At 37.0% G+C, this 26,522-nt stretch overlaps 1 protein-coding gene across 1 annotated transcript in view; it reads right to left on the bottom strand.

Annotated features, from left to right (window-relative positions):
- PDE3B (phosphodiesterase 3B) overlaps positions 1–26,522 on the bottom strand; it is a 180,756-nt gene that overhangs the window by 45,768 nt on the left and 108,466 nt on the right. The window contains exons 3-5 of the mRNA XM_082475998.1: positions 14,083–14,331; positions 11,119–11,261; positions 4,659–4,765 (exon numbers count right to left, since the gene is read on the bottom strand). Of these exons, the coding sequence (XP_082332124.1) occupies positions 4,659–4,765; positions 11,119–11,261; positions 14,083–14,331 (499 nt within the window). The remainder of the gene's footprint in view (positions 1–4,658; positions 4,766–11,118; positions 11,262–14,082; positions 14,332–26,522) is intronic.

The following is a 26,522-nucleotide window of genomic DNA, read 5'->3' as shown; positions in this document are numbered from 1 at the left end:
GTTAATTTTTGAGTATGATGACAGATATGGTTCCAAATTCATTCTTTTTCATTTGTATATCTATCCAGTTGTCCCAACATCATTTGTTAAAAACACTATTCCTTCCCCATTGAATTACCTTGGCACATTGGCTGAAAATCAATTGACCATGTAAGGGTTTATTTCTGGACTCTCAATTCTATACCCTGAGTTGGAATATCCTTATGCCAGTGTCACTGTCTTGATTACCATAGCTTGGTAGTAAATTTTAAAATTTAGAAGTGTGAGTCCCCCAGTTTTTTTCTTCTTTTTTTATTAAAGATTATTTTAGCTACTCTGGGTCCCTTGAATTTCTATATGAATTTTCAGATCAGCTTCTCAAATTTCTGCAAAGAAGCCAGCTCAGATTTTGATAAGGATTTGTACTAAATTTAGAACAATTTAAGGAGTATTGCCATCTTAACAATATTAAGTCTTCTGGTCCATGAACATGGGATATTTTCCATATGGGTCTTCCCGCAACTTCCCTGGTTGGTCCAGTGGTTAAGACTCTGCGTGCCAATGCAGGGGGCATGGGTTTGATCCCTGGTCGGGGAACTAAGATCTCACATGCCACGCAGCATAGTCAAAAATTAAAAAAAAAAAAAATATCTGGGTCTTCTTTAATTTCGACGTTTTATAGTTTTCAGTGTACAAGTCTTGCACTATTTTGCTAAATTTATTCCAAAGTATTTTTTTTCTTTTTTTTAAAAAATAAATTTATTTATTTATTTTCTTTTTGGCTGCGTTGGGTCTTCGTTGCTGTGCGCGGGTTTTCCCTAGCTGTGGTGAGCGGGGGCTACTCTTCGTTGGGGTGCGCGGCCTTCTCACTGCGGTGGCTTCTCTTGTTGCAGAGCACGGGCTCTAGGCTTGCGGGCTTCAGTAGTTGCAGCACGCAGGCTCAGTAGTTGTGGCTCACAGGATCTAGAGCACAGGCTCAGTAGTTGTGGCACACGGGCTCAGTTGCTCTGCGACATGTGGGATCTTCCCGGACCAGGGATTGAACCCATGTCCCCTGCAATGGCAGGCAGATTCTTAACCACTGCACCACCAGGGAAGTCCTGAAATTATTTTCTTAATTTCAGTTTTGCATTGTTCATTACTAGTATATAGAAATACAATTGATTATTGCATATAGATCTTGTATTCTGCCACACTGATGAACTTGTTTATTGGTTGTAATAGGTTTAATGAATTTCTTAGGATTTATAAATATATGATTATGTTGTCTGCAAATAGCTTTACATCTTCCTTTTATTCATTTTTACCTAAACTTCCCTGGATAGAACCTCCAACCCAATATTGAGTAGAAGTGGTAATTATTTTATAATTATTTAAATTATTTTATAATTTTATTTTATAATTTCTAATTCTTTATATTCTTTCTGTGGTGAGACATTGTTGTCATACTGTCCTTACTTTAGATATGGTTTCCTCAAGTTCTTTAAACATATTTATGGTAGCAGATTTAAAGTCATTACTAAATCCCAAATCCAAGCCTCCTCAGGGAAATTTTGTTGGCTGTTTTTCATTGTCTACATGGCGAAAATTTTATTGTTTCTTTGCATGCTTCATGGTTTTTTTGTTGAAAACTGGACATTTTAGATAATATATTGTAACAATTCTAATATCAGATCTCTCCCACCCTCAAGGTTTATGTTGCTGTTTTTTTGTTTGTTGGTTTTTTGTTTCTGATTATTCATTGAGTGATTTCCTGGACTCATTACGTAGATTTTGTTTTCTCTGAGGTGTGTAGCCACTGAGTTCTCTGCTGTCTTTTTTTCCCTTTTCTCCTTGATTTATGCTTGACTTTTTAGAAGCCATTCTTGGGTCAGTGTAATTTAGATGAGACAGAAGATTTCTTTAAATGTCTTGCCTCTATGTCATCTGTAGATGAGAATCTGTTTGAAAGATACAACTTCAAACTTCCAGGCAGTTTACAAGACAGCCGTAGCTTTTACTTCCTGCTTGTGCAGGACCTCAAGGTCAGCTACAGATGGAGTGGCCAGGGCCTTCGCCTTTCCCAGATCTTTCCTGGGCATGTGCACAGCCCTAAACATGTGCTCAGCCTAGTATATGTGGTGGGATAAGTGTCCAAATTCTTTTCTAGGATATCCAGTTGTTCTGGCCCCTTTTGTTAAAAAAAAAAAAAAACAAAAAAACTATCCTCTTCTGTTGCCAGAGCTTTCCACTTCCCCATGGTCATCTAGTGTCCAGGATTTCCTTTTAAATTCCCAATCAGCTCTTGTTTGCCCCAGTTGAAATCACAGCCTTACGCACTCACAATGTTGCCTGGCATAGGGTATAGGGGTTTTTTGTTTGTGTTTTTGGAGAGCTGAGCTCTGAGTCAAATGAAATATCCACAGCTCCCTGGGAATAGAAGGGTTTTCCAGGGATCTTGAACAAAACGTTTACTGTACTATCAGGTTGTTTCTTTTAATGCAGTTTCTAAAGAGGTCAGACTCTAATGGCTGCAAAGCTAGCGGCTTTTAGCTGTAGTATGACTGAGCTGGGCAGAGAGAGGGTTTGGGAAGTGCCCCCAATTAAACTGTCACAGAACCCCACTGTCTCACCAAGGTTCGGTAGTTAGTTTCTTGTATAGATGACTTCTAGTTTGTTCTCTGGCTTTTGTTAACTTCCAGAATTCTGAAATGATTGAGTTTAGTTTTTTTCCCCTATTTTTGTTGTTTTAGCAGAAGAACAAGTTTACTGAGATCCTCTCTCTGCCATTCCGGAAGCTGATCACTATATATGATCTTAATCCTTTGAAACTTGTTGAGACTTGTTTTATAGCTCAGCAAATGGTCTATTTTGATCAATCTTGTGTGCGTCCTTGGAAAAAATATGTATCTTGTAATGTCTGAGTGTGGTGTTTTATAGTCGATTAGGTCAAGTCAGTTAAATCATGTTGTCCTAATCTTCCATTTATCTATTACTAATATTTTGGTTTGCTTATTCTACTAGATAATGAGAGTGGTGAGTTAAAATCTCCAAAATGAATACAGATTTGTCTTTCTCTCCCTTTAGTTCTGTCAATTTTTGGTTTGTGTATTTTATTTTAATTAATTAATTTTTGGTTTGTGTGTTTTATACCCATGAGATCAGACCTGTGTCCTTATATTTAGTGTGCCTTTTGTAAAGAGCATGTACTTGAGTCTTGTGCTGTTAATTGTCTGACAGTCTGTATCTATTAACTGGAGTGTATTTTCAACTTTTTTGTGGAAAACTGCACATTTTAGATAATATACTCTAACAACTCTGGTCAGATCCCTGGCACCCCCAGCTCCCCTACCAGCCACCCACGCAAGGTGTATATTTAATATAGTTTGCTTAATCCTCCATCTTGCTATTTCTTTTTTAGTTATTCTTTATGTTTTTGTTTCTTATTTTCTCTTTTCTTGTATTATTTTAGATTATTCAAGGTTTGTTTGTTTTTTTTTAATCATGCCATTTTACCTCCTATATTAGCTTCTTACTTATACTTTTTCTTTTATTCTTTTAATTATCACCCTGGATATTACAATGTGCATCTTTGAAGTATTAGTTTCTTTTAAATTAGAACGTTTTAGTACTTTTCAATCATTGCCAGTACACTGTAAGTTTAAGTCCAATTTACCCCTTTCCCACCCTTTGTGCCACTGTTACCATATACTTGACTTCTTTATACATTATGCAAGCCACAAGGGAGTCATTGTTTTTAATGATCAGTATTCTCTTATGTACCCATATATTTAGGCTTACCAGTGCTTTTCATTCATTCCTGCAGATCCATGCTTCCATCTGGATCATTTTCCTCCTACCTAAGGAACTTCCTTTGCTGAATCTTAGTAGTGCAAGTCTACTAGCAATAAATTCTACCAGCTTTTGTTTGTATGAAAAAAATGTTATTTCACCTTAATTTTTAAAGGATATTTTCACTGGATAAAGAATTCCAGGTTGGCAAGTTTTGTTTTGCAATACTTTAAATATGCCATTCTATTGTCTTTGGTGACTGCAGTTAATAATACTGTATTGCATAATAATACTGTATTTCATATTTGTAAGTTGCTAAGAGAATAGATCTTAAAAGTTCTCATCACAAGAAAAAAAATTTGTAACTATGTGTGGTGACAGATGTTGACTTATGGTGATCATTTCACAATATATACAAATATCAAATCATTTTGCTGTATACCTAAAACTAATATAATGTTATGTCAATTCACCCCCCCATAGATAGATAATTGGATAAAAATTCTATTAGAATGACTTATTATAGGATATAGGATATAGTCAGGGTTTTTTTCTACTCTCATATTAAGATTTTTTTTTTTCTCCCTCCACAATTACCATGCTACAAAAGAATGCTCTTTCCGGGGTTTTCCGTTGTTCTCTGTCTACAACTATTCAGATTAAATAGTTCTATATTTTATCCCTGAATTGCTAGTGCCTAACAAAGTGCCTGATACATAGTACTTGTTCAAAAATTAACAAATGAATGAGCAAACTGTTAACTAATAGCCAACCCAAACTGCTTAGTTATGTTAACTTATAACACATGAAATGGTATTCGAAATTAGCTATAAATAGGTAATGACAAGGTTTGCACTACCATATACTTTGAGGCCTCCCATATTTAAGTCACAAAAATGATTTCTTACCAGCTCTTCTTAGACCTATATGATGAGTTAACGATACAGAAGATGACCTTTGCTTCGGGATTGTCAGTAGATTTGAACTAAAAGGTCCATTTAGATAGCATCCTTGACTAAAAGGGAAAGATAATAGGTTAAGATTTTTTAAAACATGAGAAATTCCTTTTTTGCTTATGGTCTTCAATTCAATTAGCAAATATCTGCTTATACATGTAGTTTAGACATCTATCTAGTGCCTAAGGAGTAAAGCAGGAGCCAGCAAACTTTTACTGTGAAGAACCAAGTAGTAAATACTTTGAGCTTTGAAGGCCATAAGGTCTCTGCAATTACTCAACTCTGCCACTGCAGTATAAAAACAGCCATAAACAATAATAAACAAATGAGTATGACTGTGTTTCAATATAATTTTATTGACAAAAACAGGTATGGGCCACATTGGGTCCACAGGCTGTAATTTGCTGAACCCTGGCTTCAAGCAGGTTATGAATATCACCTGGAGGGCTTCTTACTACACAGATTTCTAGTCCCACCCCCAAGATTTCTGATTCTAAAGGTCTGGGGTAGGGTCAGAAGATTGGCATTTCTAACAAGTACTTAGGTGGTCCAGGGACCTCACCGAGAATCACTGGCCTAAAACATACAGTTTTTCACTATCTTTCGCTCCCCTTCTTCACAGATATTGATTACCCACTGACGCAATCATATCCTGTAACTGAAATGTTTATTACAGGTTTTAGGGTTCTTATGAAGAAATTACATATAGGTGAGCAATCACAGTATACCAACTGATACATAAAATGCGTTTTAAGATTATATATTTTAAAGCTTCTGGCCCAGTGCCATACATATAGCACTTCCTTTCTTAGATAGTCACTAGCCTGTTTTCTTCTGTTAGTCAATTCCTGATGTGGGCACTTTGCTACAGGATCAAGAACAAATCTAGATTCTCTATTTTCCACTCGATATTTTGTTATTATAGGCTGAGTTCTCAAGATTTTCCCTAACTCCTTCATCTTTTTTGTACTTCCACACCCCCTTACTCAAGGAAAATCTATTTTTCAGCATCAGATATTTCTGATGCTATCTTTGTGTGTGTTTTTCCATCTGTAAAATTAGAGATTTAGACTAAAGGACTTCTAAAATAACATCTAGCCTTTAGATTCTATAACATTTTTTGCTCAAGCTAATAGTAATAATAATTTGTTGGCAATGTTACAAAAAGAGGCAATATGTAAATAATACCACTCAATAAACTCATCTCCCTACCAATGCTTAATCATTCTTTGTATTTGAATATTCATTGCCTACATACAGAGTGGGAGAGATGGGGAAAGAAGAGTGACACTACCACCCAGGGCAATATTCAAATAGAACAATCTGTGTACTCTACCAACATCTACTTCCTGATTAATATTCAAAACAAAGACAGGGTTTTCTCCTTCAGAGAAGAGACCTGAAGCACTGCTCCATAGTCTTCTACCTTAATCCAGGGGGCCTAATAATTGAAACAGTTAGCTGTTTAGAATTGAGAGGTCAAATTACAGGTTTTCAGCTCAGTTCCAGAATCACCTCATTAATTCCCTGCCTATAACCAGATAAATATATACCACAATGAGATAACATAAAAAATACTGAAGAGTGTATATGTATAATTGATTCACTTTGTTATAAAGCAGAAACACACCATTGTAAAGCAATTATACTCCAATAAAGATGTTAAAAAAAAAATACTGAAGAAAGCAGAGGGCAAGATAGGCTAGGAGTCCCAGTGATTATTAATAATTGGTAGGAAGGTGATTAAAGTCAGACTTGGGAATCGGTCTTCAAATCCAAATGCAAAAGCATTACAAGAGATGTCAAATGTTATGGTCACAGAGTTAAGTCATATGTTAAGAGTTGATTTCTAAGACAATCAATGCAAATTACCTTGACAAGTTTTGTATCACCTCATTTATTATTTTTTTAGGTAGCTGTAAAACTTGTTGGCTGTCCAACATCCAGATTTGCAGAGCCATTATCTTAAAAACTGAGTGGGATGACACCATTAGCCCTCTTGAATCTCTGCAGTTCAAATAGGTTCCAGGCATTGGTATAAATCTCTAATAAATTATCAGACACATAATTGAGAAGCTGGTTCCCAAGTACATTATTTAGAGGACATACTATTGCCAGGCAACGAGTTATTAGATTTAATTACAGAGCACTTATGCCGATGAACAATGAATCAGAATAGGTTAAAGGCAAGCCTCTTTAGTGTAGGAGTACCTATAGTTGATGGCCTCAGAGTTTTGGTACGCAATTTGCCTACATTTCCCCAGGGAAAGTCTGTTCAAAGGAAATGAGCTGTGAGCTCTGAATACGTTGTTTGTCCACAGGGAGGGTCTGGGTCCCAGCAGTCATTCCATGGATAGCAGTTTAGCCATTCTTTTAACCCTAGGTACTAACACTGTACTTGGGTAATTCAATTGTCAGCTAACCCAGAAAAGCATTCTTCAACCCCTCCTGGAATTTCCTGACCAGTAAAACTTCATCCTAGGTCTGAAACTTAAGCAGAAGGCAGTATCAACTGTCATATGGACACCATACCCCTGCAGGATACTTGTTAAGCAGCTGTTTATCTTCAAAGACCCATTTTGATGTAATCCCAAACTCTTTACAGTAGTCAAGCAGGTCTCAGAAGGGTTGTAATGACTAACGCAAGGTAGAAAATGAAAATTGCCATAAAAGAGCAAAGAAAAAGTGTTAAGGAGATTCAGAGGCGAAACAGATTACTTTTCCTTGGAGAACAAGGGGAGGAGGATGTCAGCGTGTTATTCTTAAGCTGTGACATCTGAGCTCAATCTTTAAAGACATACAGAAATAGGGGTGAGAGGGTCTCTTCTAGGTAGAGGGAATAACTAAAAAGGGGCACAGATGTGCACAAACAGAGGGAATATCAAACAGTTAAGCTTGACTGGATTTTCAGATAAATAAAGGTGATACCGGAGAGGTATTTTGGTGTTATAAAGTAATGGCCTTCTTAATTAATTAAAATCTCAAGTCCTCTAAGACAGGAACAGTGGTAAACTCTTTTTTTTTTAAATTAATTTATTTATTTATGGCTGCGTTGGGTCTTCGTTGCTGCACGTGGGCTCTCTCTAGGGGCCACTCTTCATTGCGGTGCACGGGCTTCTCATTGCGGTGGCTTCTCTTGTTGCAAAGCACGGGCTCTAGGCGCGTGGGCTTCAGTAGTTGTGGCATGTGGGCTCAGTAGTTGTGGCACACAGGCCCTAGAGTGCAGGCTCAGTAGTTGTGGTGCACAGGCTTAGTTGCTCCGTGGCATGTGGGATGTTCCTGGAACAGGGCTCAAACCCGTGTCCCCTGCATCGGCAGGCGGATTCTCAACCGCTGCACCATCAGGGAAGCCCCAGCAGTGGTAAACTCTCAAGAGTAGGTAATACAGTGGCTGTTCAAGTAGGACTAACTCTTCTTCCTTGTGGTTTTCCTCCTTTGGAGTCCTCTTATCATACCTAACATAAGGTTTATAATACTTCACTTTTTTCTCCAGGCAAAGCATAAAGAAAACCAAACTTAAGTCCTATATTACGCTTTACACAAATGAGGCAGCTGAAAAATATAATTCAGCTTAATTTTCAAAGGGATTGAAACTAAAAACAAAATTATGAGAAAACTTCAAGGAAGAGTCTAACACAAGTTACATTCCTGTTACTTTCACGTAGAGAGTTTTCCAAATCATTTTTCTACTCTTATTCTTTGCAAGACTTCTCATCTCTGTTTGCTTAATTTTTCCAAGTAAGGGTGCAACTTTGTCATGAGAGAGTAACAGAATTTTGAATCTCAGGCTAGGAATTTGGGCAGTATTCTATGGGTGTTGATAAATGTCCAAAAACTTAATGATTAGAAAAATCTGTATAATCAAAATTTTGTTTACGGAAGATTTCTGGTGGAAGGGTAGAAGATGGATTGGGTAGTGAAGGATATTAGAAATGGAAGGATAATTCAATAGCCCACGTAAGGAATAATGAAAGCATGAAATAGTGTAGGCAAAGTGATAAAGGAAAAAAAGGAATAGAGAGGAAAAGAGGTTTAGAGATAGACTCGACAACTGTTATCTATAGAGTAAGGTAACAGGATGTATAGATAACACCAAGTTTTCTAGGTAAATCAATTTTGTAAGCAACCACAAAACTAGAGGATTGCAGCACTGTGCCACGAAATGAGGACAGAATAATAGTAACAGAGGGAAAAGCAGCTGGAGGGATGAGAAATTTGGTTTCAGACATAGTTTCAGGGAGCAAGAGGTTCAATATTTAAATCATGCTGAAATCATAGGGTGATTTAAAATCATAGTTAGAGAAGCTATGATCAGAATCCAGAGCTGCATTCGTATCAAAACTAGGAAATGTGATCTCCATTCTGGAGTACTCTAATAAATTCAAAATGAATGCCTCATGATTCCAGAGTTACAAGCCTATTTGTTTTGTGCTACTAAAGCTTAAATGTTCCCAAACAAAATGTCACCATACATTAATGATCTATAGCTATGATGTCTAACATGCCTGCCATTTATGTCTATATGATCGTTGCATATGGCTTTTTGTATTTTAATTAATTAAAATCAAATCAAATTTAAATTAAGTTCCTTAGTCATCCTAGACACATTTCAAGCTCTCAATAGTCACACGTAGCTAGGGACTACCAAATTGCATGTACAGCTATAAAAAATTCCAATCATCACGGAAATTTCTATTGGACGGCACTGATCTAGAGACTTGAATTTCAAAAGGAAGAGTGGTTGTAAATGCTTCATATATTCCCCTTTACCCTATGTTCAAAGTACACTTAGAAATTTATTACTGAGAAGCTCCAGCTTCTGCACACTAGAAAGATTACTTCCAGCCTCACCTCTTTAAAGTAGATGTTTCCTAATATGGCCAATTACTGTATTCTTCAAAGTTCTAAATCTTTTATGAGGCATATGATTTTGTTTTAATGAGTGTTAAGTAAATATATTGAATCCTATACTTACCTTTAACTCTGAGATATGTTTGTATAAAGATTAGTTTTCCTTGGACCATGTTTCTATTTTATTATCAGTCGTGTGAGGCAGGAGTATAAAAATAACCTTAACTCAGTGTATCAAACGTTTCTTTTATCTTAAATGCATTGCTGTTACATCAATGTGATGGAAAGATGAAAAAATAGAATCATTTTCATCATTCTTTCTTAAACTCAAAAGTATTCTCAAGATGTTTCCAAGGGTTAAGAAATACCTGTCGTATTTTCAGTTCCTAACGTCATTTACTTCGTCATAGCCTGCTTCCGTTAACAAAACAACAACAACGACAGCAACAAAAACCATTATCATGTTTAGGCTCTGGGCAAGCTTTGGACCAAAGCTCATTTTCCTGTAATGTTCTCTTCATACTTGAATCCATTCCTATTTTATAAATCATTTCACTTAATTTTTCTTTTATAAAAATGGAGTTCATCTACTTGAATGTACTGTAGAAGATTCAAATTAATAAATCACACAAGAATCTGGAAAATTACAATGATCTGATCATATTTAGTATATAAAATGTTAATATAAAGTTTAACAGATAAATAGCTCTGATCCAACACTGCCACCTACTGTTTCAAATGTGTAACTACACAGGTCAAGTTAAAGTATCAGTACAACACATGCTCAGTCCTAACAAAGTGGTTTAACAGGAAATTTACACTGGTTCCAATTTTATTAACATGGTTAGATAATTGACTAAATAGAAGCTTATAACTCACACAAGAGATCAATATCTTTCCTGGCCTTTAAAAGGCAAAGTATTGAATCCTTTGTTATCAGAGTAAGTGGATATATATACATTTGAAAGATCTCAGCTCCTGCAATCTCCCAGCCTCACTTGGTTGCAGTTACTGACACCTCTCCTTTGTAGGATTAGCACTGTTTAGTTCCAAGTAAATCCTCAACAGAATATACAATATGTTAGTAGTTTTAGTTCCCCAGGAACAGGGCTTAAAAGTGTCCTGTTACCTTACATCTCATGTCTGAGGTAACATCTGGGGTGAACCTTGGGGATGCTCCTCCTTTCACAAGTCAGAAACTGTTGACCAACCTCTGAATACTATGCAGTAGACTGGTGACTGCCCCTAATATGGCCACCTCTCCCGTGGCTTTCCCAGTACTGCATCCTAAATTGATCCTTGTTTCCTTAAACTGCCTACCTGATTCATGTTCTTAAGGCTCCAGCATGCTTTGTACCCAACTTACCTATTTTGGGGGAGAAGGCAGATTACCCTCTTTTTAAGAATCAGTTTCTCTATCAGGCCACGTTACAAACAAAGCCGTCCTATACTAAAATACTTCCAGTGTTCCTTTATGCTTTTAGAACTATTTCAAACTTCATTCACAGAAAGAGTGGATGTAGTAGATTCAGGTTTCTTGAAAAGGTTCTGGGGATTTTACCTTAAAATGCCAAATTCTTGGTGAGGCCTTTTGCCATTATTGCGTTCCCACCTTGGAGAAGTCTGGTCAATAGGTGGCAGACCTGAGGTTCCCGAGCTCCTCCTCAGCAGTGGGGTTGATAAACTATTCCTACTGTTTAGCCCCTGTTGAATAATTTAACAATGATTAAAATCGTTATCCTTCAATATGCCGTAAAAGATGGTCCATGGAAATATCAATACAAAGTACAGTTGACCCTTGAACAACTTGGGGGTTAGGGGCACTGATCCTCTGTGCAGTCGAATAATCTGGGTGTCATAAATAACATACAAGTGGGCCTTCCCTATGCGGGCTTCCTCCATATCCGGATTCCGCATCTGTGGATCCAACCAACTGCAGATGGTGTGGAACTGTAGTATTTACTACTGAAAAAGGTACGGGTCTGAGTGGACCCACACAGTTCAAACCCATGTCGTTTAAGGATCAACCGTACATTTTTAGCATGTATAGGAGAAACAAAATATTTTATTCTGAAAATCTGTCAATTTTACTCCAAACATAACATTCTATATTGTTCTTCTATTTATCTTCCTCCAACTAAAAAATGATTTCTGAACTCCCTACAGTTTAACCAAATTTTTTTTCTTTTGTACATTTTATTCCTAGTTTTATGAGAAATATGCAACTGACAATTTTAAAAGTAGATATGAAAGATTTACCCTGAAAAAAGCCTTCAGAGGGCAAGCTTAGGATCAGGAGTGATCCCTCTTTCCTATTACATTTTCAGTACAATGCTAATGTACATAGATAGAGGTTAAACTGCAGAATTCTGAGCTACCTTTTGAATTAATGACTAAATTAAATTCAGAACACCTTTCACATTAAGAATATTTTACCCTAATTTTTGAAAATATTCTCGGTTAATCCAAATGTTAACCAGAATATTCCATTTTTGACCATTGTGAATAGTTGTTTTAGTGAAATCGACATTAAACAGTTTCTGCTTTTTATAAATTTCCCCTATCAGCAGACACGAAACCATCTCAAAGAGATAAATACCATTTATATTTAAGTTTTTCCAAGGATGTTGATTTTTTAAAGATTCAATGTTAGTTATATTTACATTGAAAAAGTTGTTTATGTAACATCCTTTCTGACTATAATTTAGGTCCATACAATCTTTCTTAGTTCTTAATACACATATAAGACATTTACATTAAATTATCTGTTCTAACTCCCTTTTCCTTACTAATTATTTTTTCATAAATGCTCTTGCTCTTTTCTGAAGTAACATCAGGCTTTTTATATTCTTCTCCAAAGCAGAGATAAATTAGATAAGAAATTCAAATAAGAAGTTTTAAAGAACACAAAAGAAATAAGGGTTACTTCCTTGTTCTTATATGACTTATTCCTATCAGTAAATTCTAGTACTCAAAATAAGCCTTATTACCTAGACTGTTCAGGAAATGAGGCAATTAGGCATCCTATTTAATTAATATTATTGTTTAAATGTTTCTAAAATGTACAGTACACTTTTCTACATAGTAAACATAATAACAAACATAATACTGATATCAATGTGATTTTTTTTGGTTTTTTTTTGGCCTCGTCATGCGGCTTGTGGGATCTCAGTTCCCCGACCAGGGATTGAACCCAGGCCACAGCAGTAAAAGCCCGAAATCCTAACCACAAGGCCACGAGGGAATTCCCTCAGTGTGATTTTTATCACTAAGATTTTTAAGAATTATTATTTTTTAAAATTACTATTCTAAACATCAGATGTCAATGGAAAATACAAAGGAAGAACAACATATCAAATGAAAACTAACTCAAGAATATATTAGTTATTTTATTGATGAATTTATTGCTATCCCTTTTTGTTGCTTGTGATTAATCTTTCTCATAGGGAGAGTGCTAAAAAAAAAAAAAAAGCCATATAACTTAATTACCATTGGGTTTTGTGTAATGCAGGTGCTACTCGATACACTTTAAAAATAAAAGCATCACATAACTACCTATGATCCAGATTTGTGAACAATAATTATGAAAAATTTGCCCTAATTGGGCTTGCTTAATTTTTCAACACTTCTATACAATAATGCTGAGAATTAACAGAATTAACTGATGATCAAAGTCTCTCCAAAAACTATATTTAACTTTTTCTAAGCTCTAGATCACTATTACAATGAACAAAATTAACTAGTTTGAATTTCATCTTCTCTTAGTTTCTTTAGCCAGTAGAATAAAGTAGTTAAAATAATCTCTAAAATATTTCTAGTTTTAAAGTTTTATTATCTTAGCTACTGGTAAAGGTATTGATAGTCAAATAAAAGAATTAAAAGCAATCTGAACAGATATAATGTATACCTATTTAGAACAGTATTTGTTATTTTCTAAAGGAAATCCTATTTTTAATCAGTGATATTTAAAGAAAAATTAATCCCATATCTACTGGTGGAAAAGTCAATGCTTATTGGGCTATAGTAATCTCCAGTGGGTAGGCGGGAGGTAGGGAGAGACAGTTCCAAAAAATGTGAAAATCAGTTTAAAATAATGCTGTGTAATTTCATAAAATGAATATTATAATGATCATTTTTTCTTGGTTCAAAAAGAACAATTTCTGGTTTCTAAAGAATAAAATAGAATAATGACACAATTTGAATACTAGTTTGCTGTACAGCCTGAAATTAAATTTGCCTGTTCTCTACTTCTTAAAAACAATAACAACAATAATAAAAAATAGTTGTTACCGATGAAGTTATAACTGCTAATTACAGCAATATTATTTAGAATAAAAACTGAATACTTGCTTAGAATTATTTGAGATTATGACTACCTCTGAAGTCCCAAGCAACTCAATGTACTGGAAAAGAAGCTGGCCCTTTAAAAAGAAATTCTATTTTATCCAAGATTTAAAGGAGCAATTTTAATTCAAAAACATTATTAAACGTGATAAATAGAGCTGGCTGATTACTGTATTTTGACCTTGTGAAGTTTTCTATCTCCTTTCTCGGCTGGGTCCTCTATTTCAGAGCAGGGATAAAATCCAGGAAATGGTGTGAGAGGATTAATCTTTGGCCTACAGGAGCCAGAGAAAGCACCCATCAAGCTACTGATACTCCGGAGGGAAGAAATGACTTGCGGGGGAAGGGTTGGGTCAACCAGAAGATCTGACACCATATTACGAGCCTCATTTAGCACCGAAAGATCAACTCCACTTCCACCTCCAGAACTCTAGAAAAGAAAAAAAAAAAAAAAAACCCATAAAATTATATATGTGTTACACAGAAAATTTAACATTTAAGAAAAACTTAACTCTAACAATAAGTACTTGAATCCTATTAAATATTAATTTTCATTTATTTGGACATGGCATAAATGATATAACAAGTGGTATGATTCTAACTTTAAAATTTTTGATGCTGATATAACAGATATTGTAAACTTTAATTTTTTTCTACATTTTTTATTAGTGTATCTCATATTTAACGGTATTCATTAATGACTTACCTTATAACTAGTATGGAACCAAATTTGTGTTTCTTTCAGAATCTATAGTTTGGGCATTTTATTAATTTATTAATGATTTTCTTTCCTCTATGTCAAAATTTCTTTCAAACATATACAGCATTTTTTTTATTTACTCCTCACTTAAGAGGCAGTCTAGCATAGTGACAAGGCTTTGTTTCAAAGACATCTGAGTTGGAAATCGACTTGGAGCAAGTTATTCAACATCCGAACTTTTCAGTTTCTTCACTGTAAAATGGGGATAACAACTACCTCATTAAGGGCTGATATGAGAATTAAATCTGATAATCTATGTAAAGCACATAAAGCAATGCATGGTACATATATTTAAAATGCAATAAATAAAATTATTATTATCCATATTATAGAAAATGATGAGATAAAAAGGAGAAAAAATGGTGTCAGAGTTCAAAGGAGATAGTGATAACACTGAACTGAATAGTTAATATGGAAGGAATAACAGGACACTGGGCCCTTAAAAATGGATAGGAAATACATTTTTTTAATTTAAAATTAATATTTCACTGATGAATATATATGATATGATTTTTACTTTTTGAAAATACATATATATTATGTTCAACTCAATTACCCACAGAAATAAGTCCACTGATAATCAGAACAATGAATTAAATGTTACTTTTGTTTGTTTTATTGTGCCTTGAATTTACATTTGGGTGTGTTCGTAAGTATTCAAAGTATTTATTGAGTTCACTGTTTATTAATTATCCTCAACACATTTTGAAATTGAGAAATGTTATGAAAGTTAGACCAACAATTAGCTTAGTAATGTCTTTGCTCTTTGTGGAATTCTTTTTTTTTTCCCTTGTGAAGTATTATTTTGTATTAGTTTTTATTTTAAAACGTTCCCCAATATTGGGCCATAGCCCAGCTATTTCTAGTCTTTATAAGCAAACACCTCTCTCTATATGTCACTGTAGATATTAAGCATACTTCTGACAGATAGCTTCCCCTAACTTGAACTACTGAACCAAAGTAAATGAACCAAACCAAAATCACTATAAAACTACCCTTGCATATGTTGGTCAAATCTATACCTCCACAAATTGTATATAACAGTATCTGTTTTCCCACACCCAAATAAGAAATCTGTTGTCATTTGAGTTGGTGTTCCCTTATATGCAGTGTGTCATTTCTCTCTGGCTGCTTTCAAAATATTTTCTTTGCTTTTAGTTTTCAAAAGTTTAATTGACATATCTTGGAGTAGACTTGGGGAGGGGGGCGCTGATCCCATTTGGGATTCACTCAGCTTCTTGAATTTGCAGAATTACATCTTTTGCAAAATTTGGGAAGTTTTCAGCCATTACTTCTTCAAATACTTTTTCAAACCCACTCTCTCTCCTTCTCAGACACTGATGATATGAATGTTGGATCTTTTGTTATTGTCCACCAGGTCCTGAAGGCTCTGTTCATTTTGTTTCCATTTATTTTCTCAATGTTGTTCAAACTGAGTAAATTCTACAGATCTATCCTCAAGCTCACAGATTTTGTGCTCTGTCATCACCACTCTATTGACCATTTTACAAGTTTTTTATTTCCATTATTGCATTTTGCAGTTCTATAACTTCCCTTTTTTTTTTTTTTTTTTTGGTAACTTCTATTTTTTTGCTAAGATTTTCTATTTTGTTTATTTGTTTCAAGAGAATTTGTAATTGCTTGTTAGGATGTTTTTATGATGGCCGCTTTAAAATTCTTTGTCAGACAATTCCAAATCCGATCATCTTGGTGTTAATCATTGATTGTCTTTTCTCATTCAAGTTGTGATTCTCCTGGTTCTTGGTATGACAGGTGATTTTCAAAATTTTATCAACATTTTGGAAACTATGCTAGAAGACTCTGGGTCCTATTTAAATCTTTTATAGTAGGAGGTGGTCTTCCTCTTTAGATTTAGCACCAAGTCCTAGTCTACTTTTTCAGGCTGTAGTTCTAACGAAAATTTAATTCTCAGGGCATTCACAGTGGTATTTTCCATCTGCTTGATTTTCTCCTGGTGCCACTAGGGTTTCCACTGGTCCCTGCTGGTGCTGCGGGTGACAGTCGGTGGGGAGCTTCCTCAGGTTGGGCTATCTGGTGCCTCTAGGTCGGGGAAGGGAGTCTCCAATCCACAAGGACAAAGAGCACTTTCTGGGCTAGGCACCTGTGTTGTGGAGACCTGGCCACCCTCTGTCTCATTGGGGAAGGGGAGTCTCATGCCTAGTAGGGAATAACCATACTTCCCTGGCCACTTAATGTCAGTGGAGTTCCTGATCAATTCCCCCTTGGTGTTGTTGGCAAGACTCTCATTCAATTTTAAGGAAAGGAAGAGCCTACCTGCATCACATTCTGTGGTTAGGCTGGGAGTCTGCATTACCCCAACATTTGCTGTTGGGTGACAGTTATAAGACACCCTGTCACACTATGTTGTTCCTCTGTTACTGGGGTCCCTAATTTCTCCTCTTTGCATTTTTCAGAGTTCTCCTTTGTTCGCCTCTTGCGTTATTTCCAGAGTTTATACTGGTACTTAGCAGAGAGTATCAGGGAGAATTAAATCTGATGATACATGCAGAACACATAAAGCAATGTATAGAATATATAGGTAAAGGGCAACAAATATTATTATTATGGAAAGTGGTGAGATAAAAATATAGATAAAATGGTACCAGAGTTCAAAGAATATATAGATAACTTTAATCTGAGTGATTAACAGAAACATCATGGTAAGGGTGGCATTTGAGCTGAGCTGTTCATTTGGTAGGATTTTACTCAGAAAGATTAGGAGAAAAGAATTTTTTACAATAAAAACAAACAAAATTTATTTGGGGAAACTCATTCTTCAAGAAGGAGAGAGCATAAATAAAGGTACAAAAGTGGTGAAATAGCGATGTACAGGGAACGTAAAATTTTTTAAGTATAGGTTATATAATATATATATATATATATATATATATATATATATATATATATACTTTTGTTTTTTTTCAAGAGCAGTGGAAGATAAGGTTGGAGGAGGCATGTTGGAACCAATATTTGAGAACATCAGATTCCAGGCTAAGGAATATGGACAATGGAGAGTCATGGATTTTGAGGCGGTCAAAGGGAAATAAAGCAAGAAAAGGAAAAAAGAAGTGATGGAGGGCATTAAAAAGACGGCAGTACTTATGATGTTAAGACCTGACAAAAGTGTGAGAAAAGAGCATTCCAGGCACACAGACTAGCACCTGCAAAGATGCAGAGGCACAGAGCTGATCTCCCTGCTCTGTGCTTTGTGACCACCTAGAGGGGTGGGATAGGGAGGGTGGGAGGGAGGGAGATGCAAGAGGGAAGAGATATGGGAACATATGTATATGTATAACTGATTCACTTTGTTATAAAGCAGAAACTAACACACCATTGTAAAGCAATTATACTCCAATAAAGATGTTAAATAAAAAAAAAGATGCAGAGGCAGAAGCCTGCCTGGCTTGTTTGAGGGATAACAAGGCCAGTGTAGCGGCAGCAGAGTAAATGAAAGAGAAAGCAGAAGATGAGGTCAGAGAAGTAAAAGGGAGTAAAGGAAGGGACCATATTGTGCAGGGTCTTGTAAGTCCATGATTAGGACTTTAGCTTTTATTTTTGGTGAGATAGGAGCATAGTGAGCAAGAGACTGACATCATCTGACTTATGTCAGATCGAATGGAATATTCAAATTATTTGCTATAACTTTAAAAGTTTAACTTAAATTCTTATTTCCCATTTGGCTTATATTTGGCAAACTCTTGTTTTTGTACACAGAGCCAAGAATACTACATTTTAACAGTTACTGTGGGAGTGGAGGAGGGGGAGGAGTAGGTGGCTGTATGTCCCTGCAAATGCTAAAATATTTGCTATACGGCCCTTTATAGGAAAAAATTTGCTAACTCGTATCTTTTACTATAATTTCAGAGATGCTTAGTATTTATTATTATTGAAATTAATATAATATCAGCTTATATTTTTGTGTGCTACTATGTACCAGGCACATATTATTTTAATCAGCCCTCTGAGGAAACTGGTATTTATTATTCCCAATTTATAGATGAGGAAATAGGTTCAAAGTGTCTTAAAAGGCTTGCCTAATTTTTCAGCTGGGAGGGACTAGTTTGCATCAGACCAACTCTTCTGCCTAGAACAACTGGTCTAGAAAAGCCAAAATAAAATAGAAATAGCATCCATTTCAGGGCATCAGAACAGGGCTTGAAAAAAACAAGAACCTAGAGTTAAGAGAAAAGATTGAAATGAACCCAATATTCTGTGCTACTTTTTCCTTTCACAGAATTTGCTACTGATTCATAGTTGACATGGGGCAGAGAAGATGATAAGCAGAGCAGTTAAGAGGCTAGGAAACAGCTCTATACTAGGAGACCAAAACTGGAATTCAGGGTTACAAAGACAGGGAGAGCTTTAAATGCCAAGCAAGATCCCAGAGAGAAGGGAAGAACAAAGATGCAAGCTTGAATTCAGAGATGCTTTTCCCCTGAAGATATTTGGCAATCTGTAAACACTGGCCAAGAGATGGAGAAACCAAGCAGAAATCCTCAAAAAGATTTCTATTTTGAAAGTAAAATATAGTTTTCAGCAGTCTCAATGCTGGAGGAAACAAAACAAAACGAGTTTCGAGAAAAACACCACTAACCAAACTGTTATAAGAAGAGACAGAAAACCTGAATAGTCCTAAATCTATTAAAGAAACTTAATAATTTAAAACTTGCCCATAAGAAAAGCTCCAAACTGAGATAGCATCACCAGAGTAGAGTTTTCTTCCAAAGGAAGAAATGAAACCCATCTTACCAGACTCTTCTAGATAATAGAAAAAAAGGTAATTTCCCACCTTATTTTATGAGGCCAGTATAACCTTTATACCAAAAACATGCAAAAAACATGATGAAAAACAAGAATAATAGGCCAATTCTCTCACGTAGACATAGATTCAAAATATTAATAAATAAAATCCAGTGATTGATATATATGTGTGTGTGTGTGTGTATATATATATACACACATATATATATATATATATATATATATATTTTTTTTTTTTGGGCTGAGTTGGGTCTTCGTTGCTGTACACAGGCTTTCTTTAGTTGTGGCGAGCAGGGGCTACTCTTCGTTGCGGTGCACGGGCTTCTCATAGTGGTGGCTTCTCTTGTTGCGGAGCACAGGCCCTAGAGCACGCAGGCTCCAGTAGTTGCGGCACGTGGGCTCTAGAGCGCAGGCTCAGCAGGTGTGGTGCTCGGGCTTAGTTGCTCCACAGCATGTGGGATCTTCCCGGACCACGGATCGAACCCGTGTCCCCTGCATTGGCAGGCGGATTCTTAACCACTGCACCACCAGGGAAGTCCCTGATACATATTTTTTTTTAATCAGTAATCAATTTTATACACATCACTGTATACATGTCAATCCCAATCGCCCAATTCAGCAAACCACCATCCCCACCCCACCGCAGTTTTCCCCCCTTGGTGTCCATACATTTGTTCTCTACATCTGTGTCTCAACTTCTGCCCTGCAACTCGGTTCACCTGTACCATTTTTCTAGGTTCCACATACATGCGTTAATATACGATATCTGTTTTTCTCTTTCTGACTTACTTCACTCTGTATGACAGTCTCTAGATCCATCCACGTCTCAACAAATGACTCAATTTCGTTCCTTTTTATGGCTGAGTAATATTCCATTGTATATATGTACCACAACTTCTTTTTTTTTTTAATTTTATTTATTTATGGCTGTGTTGGGTCTTCGTTTCTGTGCGAGGGCTTTCTCTAGTTGCAACAAGCAGGGGCCACTCTTCATCGCGGTGCGCGGGCCTCTTACTATCGCGGCCTCTCTTGTTGCGGAGCACAGGCTCCAGACGCGCAGGCTCAGTAATTGTGGCTCACAGGCCTAGTTGCTCCGCGGCATGTGGGATGTTCCCAGACCAGGGCTCGAACCCGTGTCCCCTGCATTGGCAGGCAGACTCGCAACCACTGCGCCACCAGGGAAGCCCCTGTACCACAACTTCTTTATCCATTCGTCTGTCGATGGGCATTTAGGTTGCTTCCATGACCTGGCTATTGTAAACAGTGCTGCAATGAACATTGGGGTGCATGTGCCTTTTTGAATTACGGTTTTCTCTGGGTATATGCCCAGTAGTGGGATTGCTGGGTCATATGGTAATTCTATTTTTAGTTTTTTAAGGAACCTCCATATTGTTCTCCATAGCGGCTGTATCAGTTTACATTCCCACCAACAGTGCAAGAGGGTTCCCTTTTCTCCACACCCTCTCCAGCATTTGTTGTTTGTAGATTTTCTGATGATGCCCATTCTAACTGGTGTGAGGTGATACCTCATTGTAGTTCTGATTTGCATTTCTCTAATAATTAGTGATGTTGAGCATCTTTTCATGTGCTTCGTGGCTGTCTGTATGTCTTCTTTGGAGAAATGTCTACTTAGGTCTTCTGCCCATTTTTGGATTGGGGTGTTTGTTTCTTTAATATTGAGCTGAATGAGCTGTTTATATATTTTAGAGATTAATCCTTTGTCCGTTGATTCGTTTGCAAATATTTTCTCCCATTCTGAGGGTTGTCTTTTCGTCTTGTTTATGGTTTCCTTTGCTGTGCAAAAGCGTTGAAGTTTCATTAGGTCCCATTTGTTTATTTTTGTTTTTATTTCCATTACTCTAGGAGGTGGATCAAAAAAGATCTTGCTCTGATTTATGTCAAAGAGTGTTCTTCCTATGTTTTCCTCTAAGAGTTTTATAGTGTCCAGTCTTATATTTAGGTCTCTAATCCATTTTGAATTTATTTTTGTGTATGGTGTTAGGGAGTATTCTAATTTCATTCTTTTACATGTAGCTGTCCAGTTTCCCCAGCACCACTTATTGAAGAGACTGTCTTTTCTCCACTGTATATCTTTGCCTCCTTTGTCATAGATTAGTTGACCATAGGTGCGTGGGTTTATCTCTGGGCTTTCTATCTTGTTCCATTGACCTATGTTTCTGTTTTTGTGCCAGTACCATATTGTCTTGATTACTGTAGCTTTGTAGTATAGTTTGAAGTCAGGGAGTCTGATTCCTCCAGTTCCGTTTTTTTCCCTCAAGACTGCTTTGGCTATTCGGGGTCTTTTGTGTCTCCATACAAATTTTAAGATGATTTGTTCTAGTTCCATAAAAAATGCCATTGGTAATTTGATAGGGATTGCATTGAATCTGTAGATTGCTTTGGGTAGTATAGTCATTTTCACAATGTTGATTCTTCCAATCCAAGAACATGATATATCGCTCCATCTGTTGGTATCATCTTTAATTTCTTTCATCAGTGTCTTATAGTTTTCTGCATACAGGTCTTTTGTCTCCCTAGGTAGGTTTATTCCTAGGTATTTTTTCTTTTTGTTGCAATGGTAAATGGGAGTGTTTCCTTAATTTCTCTTTCAGATTTTTCATCATTAGTGTATAGGAATGCAAGAGATTTCTGTGCATTAATTTTGTATCCTGCAACTTTACCAAATTCATTAATTAGCTCTAGCAGTTTTCTGGTGGCATTTTTAGGATTCTCTATGTATAGTATCATGTCATCTGCAAACAATGACAGTTTTACTTCTTCTTTTCCAATTTGTATTCCTTTTATTTCTTTTTCTTCTCTGATTGCTGTGGCTAGGACTTCCAGAACTATGTTGAATAATAGTGGTGAGAGTGGACATCCTTGTCTCGTTCCTGATCTTAGAGGAAATACTTTCAGTTTTTCACCATTGAGAATGATGTTTGCTGTGGGTTTGTCATATATGGCCTTTATTATGTTGAGGTAGGTTCCCTCTATGCCCACTTTCTGGAGAGTTTTTATCATAAATGGGTTTTGAATTTTGTCAAAAGCTTTTTCTACATCTATTGAGATGATCATATGGTGTTTATGCTTCAATTTGTTAATATGGTGTATCACATTGATTGATTTGCATATATTGAAGAATCCTTGCATCCCTGGGATAAATCCCACTTGATTGTGGTGTATGATCCTTTTAATGTGTTGTTGGATTCTGTTTGCTAGTATTTTGTTGAGGATTTTTGCATCTGTATTCATCAGTCATATTGGTCTGTAATTTTCTTTTTTTGTAGTGTCTTTGTCTGGTTTTGGTATCAGGGTGATGGTGGCCTCATAGAATGAGTTTGGGAGTGTTCCTTCCTCTGAAATTTTTTGGAAGAGTTTGAGAAGGATGGGTGTTAGCTCTTCTCTAAATGTTTGATAGAATTCACCTGTGAAGCCATCTGGTCCTGGACTTTTGTTTGTTGGAAGACTTTTAATCACAGTTTCAATTTCATTACTTGTGATTGGTCTGTTCATATTTTCTATTTCTTCCTGGTTCAGTCTTGGAAGGTTATACCTTTCTAAGAATTTGTCCATTTCTTCCAGGTTGTCCATTTTATTGGCAGAGTTGCTTGCAGTAGTCTCTTAGGATGCTTTGTATTTCTGCGGTGTCTGTTGTAACTGCTCCTTTTTCATTTCTGATTTTATTGATTTGAGTCCTCTCCCTCTTTTTCTTGATGAGTCTGGCTAATGGCTTATCAATTTTGTTTATCTTCTCAAAGAACCAGCTTTTAGTTTTATTGATCTTTGCTATTGTTTTCTTTGTTTCTATTTCATTTATTTCCGCTCTGATCTTCATGATTTCTTTCCTTCTGCTAACTTTGGGTTTTGTTTGTTCTTCTTTCTCTAGTTCCTTTAGGTGTAAGGTTAGATTGTTTAGTTGAGATTTTTCTTGTTTCTTGAGGTAGGCTTGTATAGCTATAAACTTCCCTCTTAGAACTGCTTTTGCTGCATCCCATACGTTTTGGGTCATCGTGTTTTCATTGTCATTTGTCTCTAGGTATTTTTTGATTTCCTCTTTGATTTCTTCAGTGATCTCTTGGTTATTTAGTAACGTATTCTTTAGCCTCCATGTGTTTGTGTTTTTTACGTTTTTTTCCCTGTAATTCATTTCTAATCTCATAGCGTTGTGGTAAGAAAAGATGCTTGATATGATTTCAATTTCCTTAACTTTACTGAGGCTTGATTTGTGACCCAAGATGTGATCTATCCTGAAGAATGTTCCGTGCGCACTTGAGAAGAATGTGTAATCTGCTGTTTTTGGATGGAATGTCCTGTAAATATCAATTAAATCTATCTGGTCTATTGTGTCATTTAAAGCTTCTGTTTCCTTATTTATTTTCATTTTGGATGATCTGTCCATTGGTGTAAGTGAGGTGTTAAAGTCCCCCACTATTTTTTTTTGTTTTTTGTTTTGTTTTTTGTTTTTTTAATTTATTTATTTATTTATTTTTGGCTGCGTTGGGTCCTCGTTTCTGTGCATGGGCTTTCTCCAGTTGCGGCGAGTGGGGGCCACTCTTCATCGCGGTGCACGGGCCTCTCACTATCGCGGCCTCTCTTGTTGTGGAGCACAGGCTCCAGACGCGCAGGCTCAGTAGTTGTGGCTCACGGGCCCAGCTGCTCCGCGGCATGTGGGATCTTCCCGGACCGGGGCACGAACCCGTGTCCCCTGCATTGGCAGGCAGATTCCCAACCACTGCACCACTAGGGAAGCCCAAGTCCCCCACTATTATTGTGTTACTGTCGATTTCCTCTTTCATAGCTGTTAGCAGTTGCCTTATGTATTGAGGTGCTCCTATGTTGGGTGCATATATATTTATAATTGTTATATCTTCTTCTTGGATTGATCCCTTGATCATTATGTAGTGTCCTTCCTTGTCTCTTGTAACATTCTTTATTTTAAAGTGTATTTTATCTGATATGAGTATTGCTACTCCAGCTTTATTGTGATTTCCATTTGCATGCAATATCTTTTTCCATCCCCCCACTTTCAGTCTGTATGTGTCCCTAGGTCTGAAGTGGGTCTCTTGTAGACAGCATATATATGAGTCTTGTTTTTGTATCCTTTCAGCAAGCCTGTGTCTTTTGGTTGGAGCATTTAATCCATTCACGTTTAAGGTAATTATCGATCTATATCTTCCTATGACCATTTTCTTAATTGTTTGGGGTTTGTTTTCGTAGGTCCTTTTCTTCTCATGTTTCCCACTTACAGAAGTTCCTTTAGCATTTGTTGTAGAGCTGGTTTGGTGGTGCTGAATTCTCTTAGCTTTTGCTTGTCTGTAAAGCTTTTGATTTCTCCATCGAATCTGAATGAGATCCTTGATGGGTAGAGTAATCTTGGTTGTAGGTTCTTCCCTTTCATCACTTTAAGTATATCATGCCACTCCCTTCTGGCTTATAGAGTTCCTGCTGAGAAATCAGCTGTTAACCTTACGGGAGTTCCCTTGTATGTTATTTGTCGCTTTTCCCTTGCTGCTTTCAATAATTTTTCTTTGTCTTTAATTTTTGCCAATTATATTACTATGTGTCTCGGCGTGTTTCTCCTTGGGTTTATCCTGCATGGGACTCGCTGCGTTTCCTGGACTTGGGTGGCTATTTCCTTTCCCATGCTAGGGAAGTTTTTGACTATAATCTCTTCAAATATTTTCTCAGGTCCTTTCTCTCTTCTCCTTCTGGGACCCCTATGATGCGAATGTTGTTGTGTTTAATGTTGTCCCAGAGGTCTCTTAGGCTGTCTTCATTTCTTTTCATTCTTTTTTCTTTATTCTGTTCTGCAGCAGTAAATTCCACCATTCTGTCTTCCAGGTCACTTATCCATTCTTCTGCCTCAGTTATTCTGCTATTGATTCCTTCTAGTGTAGTTTTCATTTCAGTTATTGTATTGGTCATCTCTGTTTGTTTGTTCTTTAATTTTTCTAGGTCTTTGTTAATCATTTCTTGCATCTTCTCAATCTTTGCCTCCATTGTTTTTCTGAGGTCCTGGATCATCTTCACTTCATTATTCTGAATTCTTTTTCTGGAAGGTTGCCTATCTCCACTTCATTTAGTTGTTTTTCTGGGGCATTTTCTTGTTCCTTCATCTGGTATATAGCCCTCTGCCTTTTCATCTTGTCTATCTTTCTGTAAATGTGGTTTTTGTTCCACAGACTGCAGGATTGTAGTTTTTCTTGCTTCTGCTGTCTGCCCTCTGGTGGTTGAGGCTATCTAAGAGGCTTGATGGGAGGCTCTGGTGGTGGGTAGAGCTGACTGTTGCTGTGGCGGTCAGAGCTCGTAAAACTTTAATCCACTTAACTGTTGATGGGTGGGGCTGGGTTCCCTCCCTGTTGGTTGTTTTGCCTGAGGCAACCCAACACTGGAGCCTACCTGGGCTCTTTGGTGAGGCTAATGGCAGACTCTGGGAGGGCTCACGCCAAGGAGTACTTCCCAGAACTTCTGCTGCCAGTGTCCTTGTCCCCACGGTGAAACAGAGCCAGCCCCTGCCTCTGCAGGAGACCTTCCAACACTAGCAGGTAGGTCTGGTTCAGTCTCCCCCAGGGTCACTGCTCCTTCCCCTGCGTCCCGATGCACACACTATTCTGTGTGCGCCCTCCAAGAGTGGGGTCTCTGCTTCCCCGAGTCCTGTCGAAGTCCTGCAATCAATTCCCACTAGGCTTCAAAGTCTGATTCTCTAGGAATTCCTCCTCCCGTTGCCGGACCCCAGGTTCGGAAGCCTGACGTGGGGCTCAGAACCTTCACTCCAGTTGGTGGACTTCTGTGGTATAAGTGTTCGCCAGTCTGTGAGTCACCCACCCAGCAGTTATGGGATTTGATTTTACTCTGATTGCGCCCCTCCTACCGTTTCATTGTGGCTTCTCCTTTGTCTTTGGATGTGGAGTATCTTTTCTGGGGAAGTCCAGTGTCTTCCTGTTGATGATTGTCCAGCAGCTAGTTGTGATTCTGGTGTTCTCACAAGAGGGAGTGAGAGCACGTCCTTCTACTTCGCCATCTTGGTTAATCTCCTCACACTGACCGCTTTTATCATAGGATTCCTTATTTCAAACACC

The sequence above is a fragment of the Balaenoptera physalus genome (assembly GCF_965194825.1).
Source record: "Balaenoptera physalus genome assembly, chromosome: 10".
Lineage (NCBI taxonomy): Eukaryota > Metazoa > Chordata > Mammalia > Artiodactyla > Balaenopteridae > Balaenoptera > Balaenoptera physalus.
The sequence above is the reverse complement of the archived record's forward strand: the minus strand, read 5'-3'. Positions and strand labels throughout refer to the sequence as shown.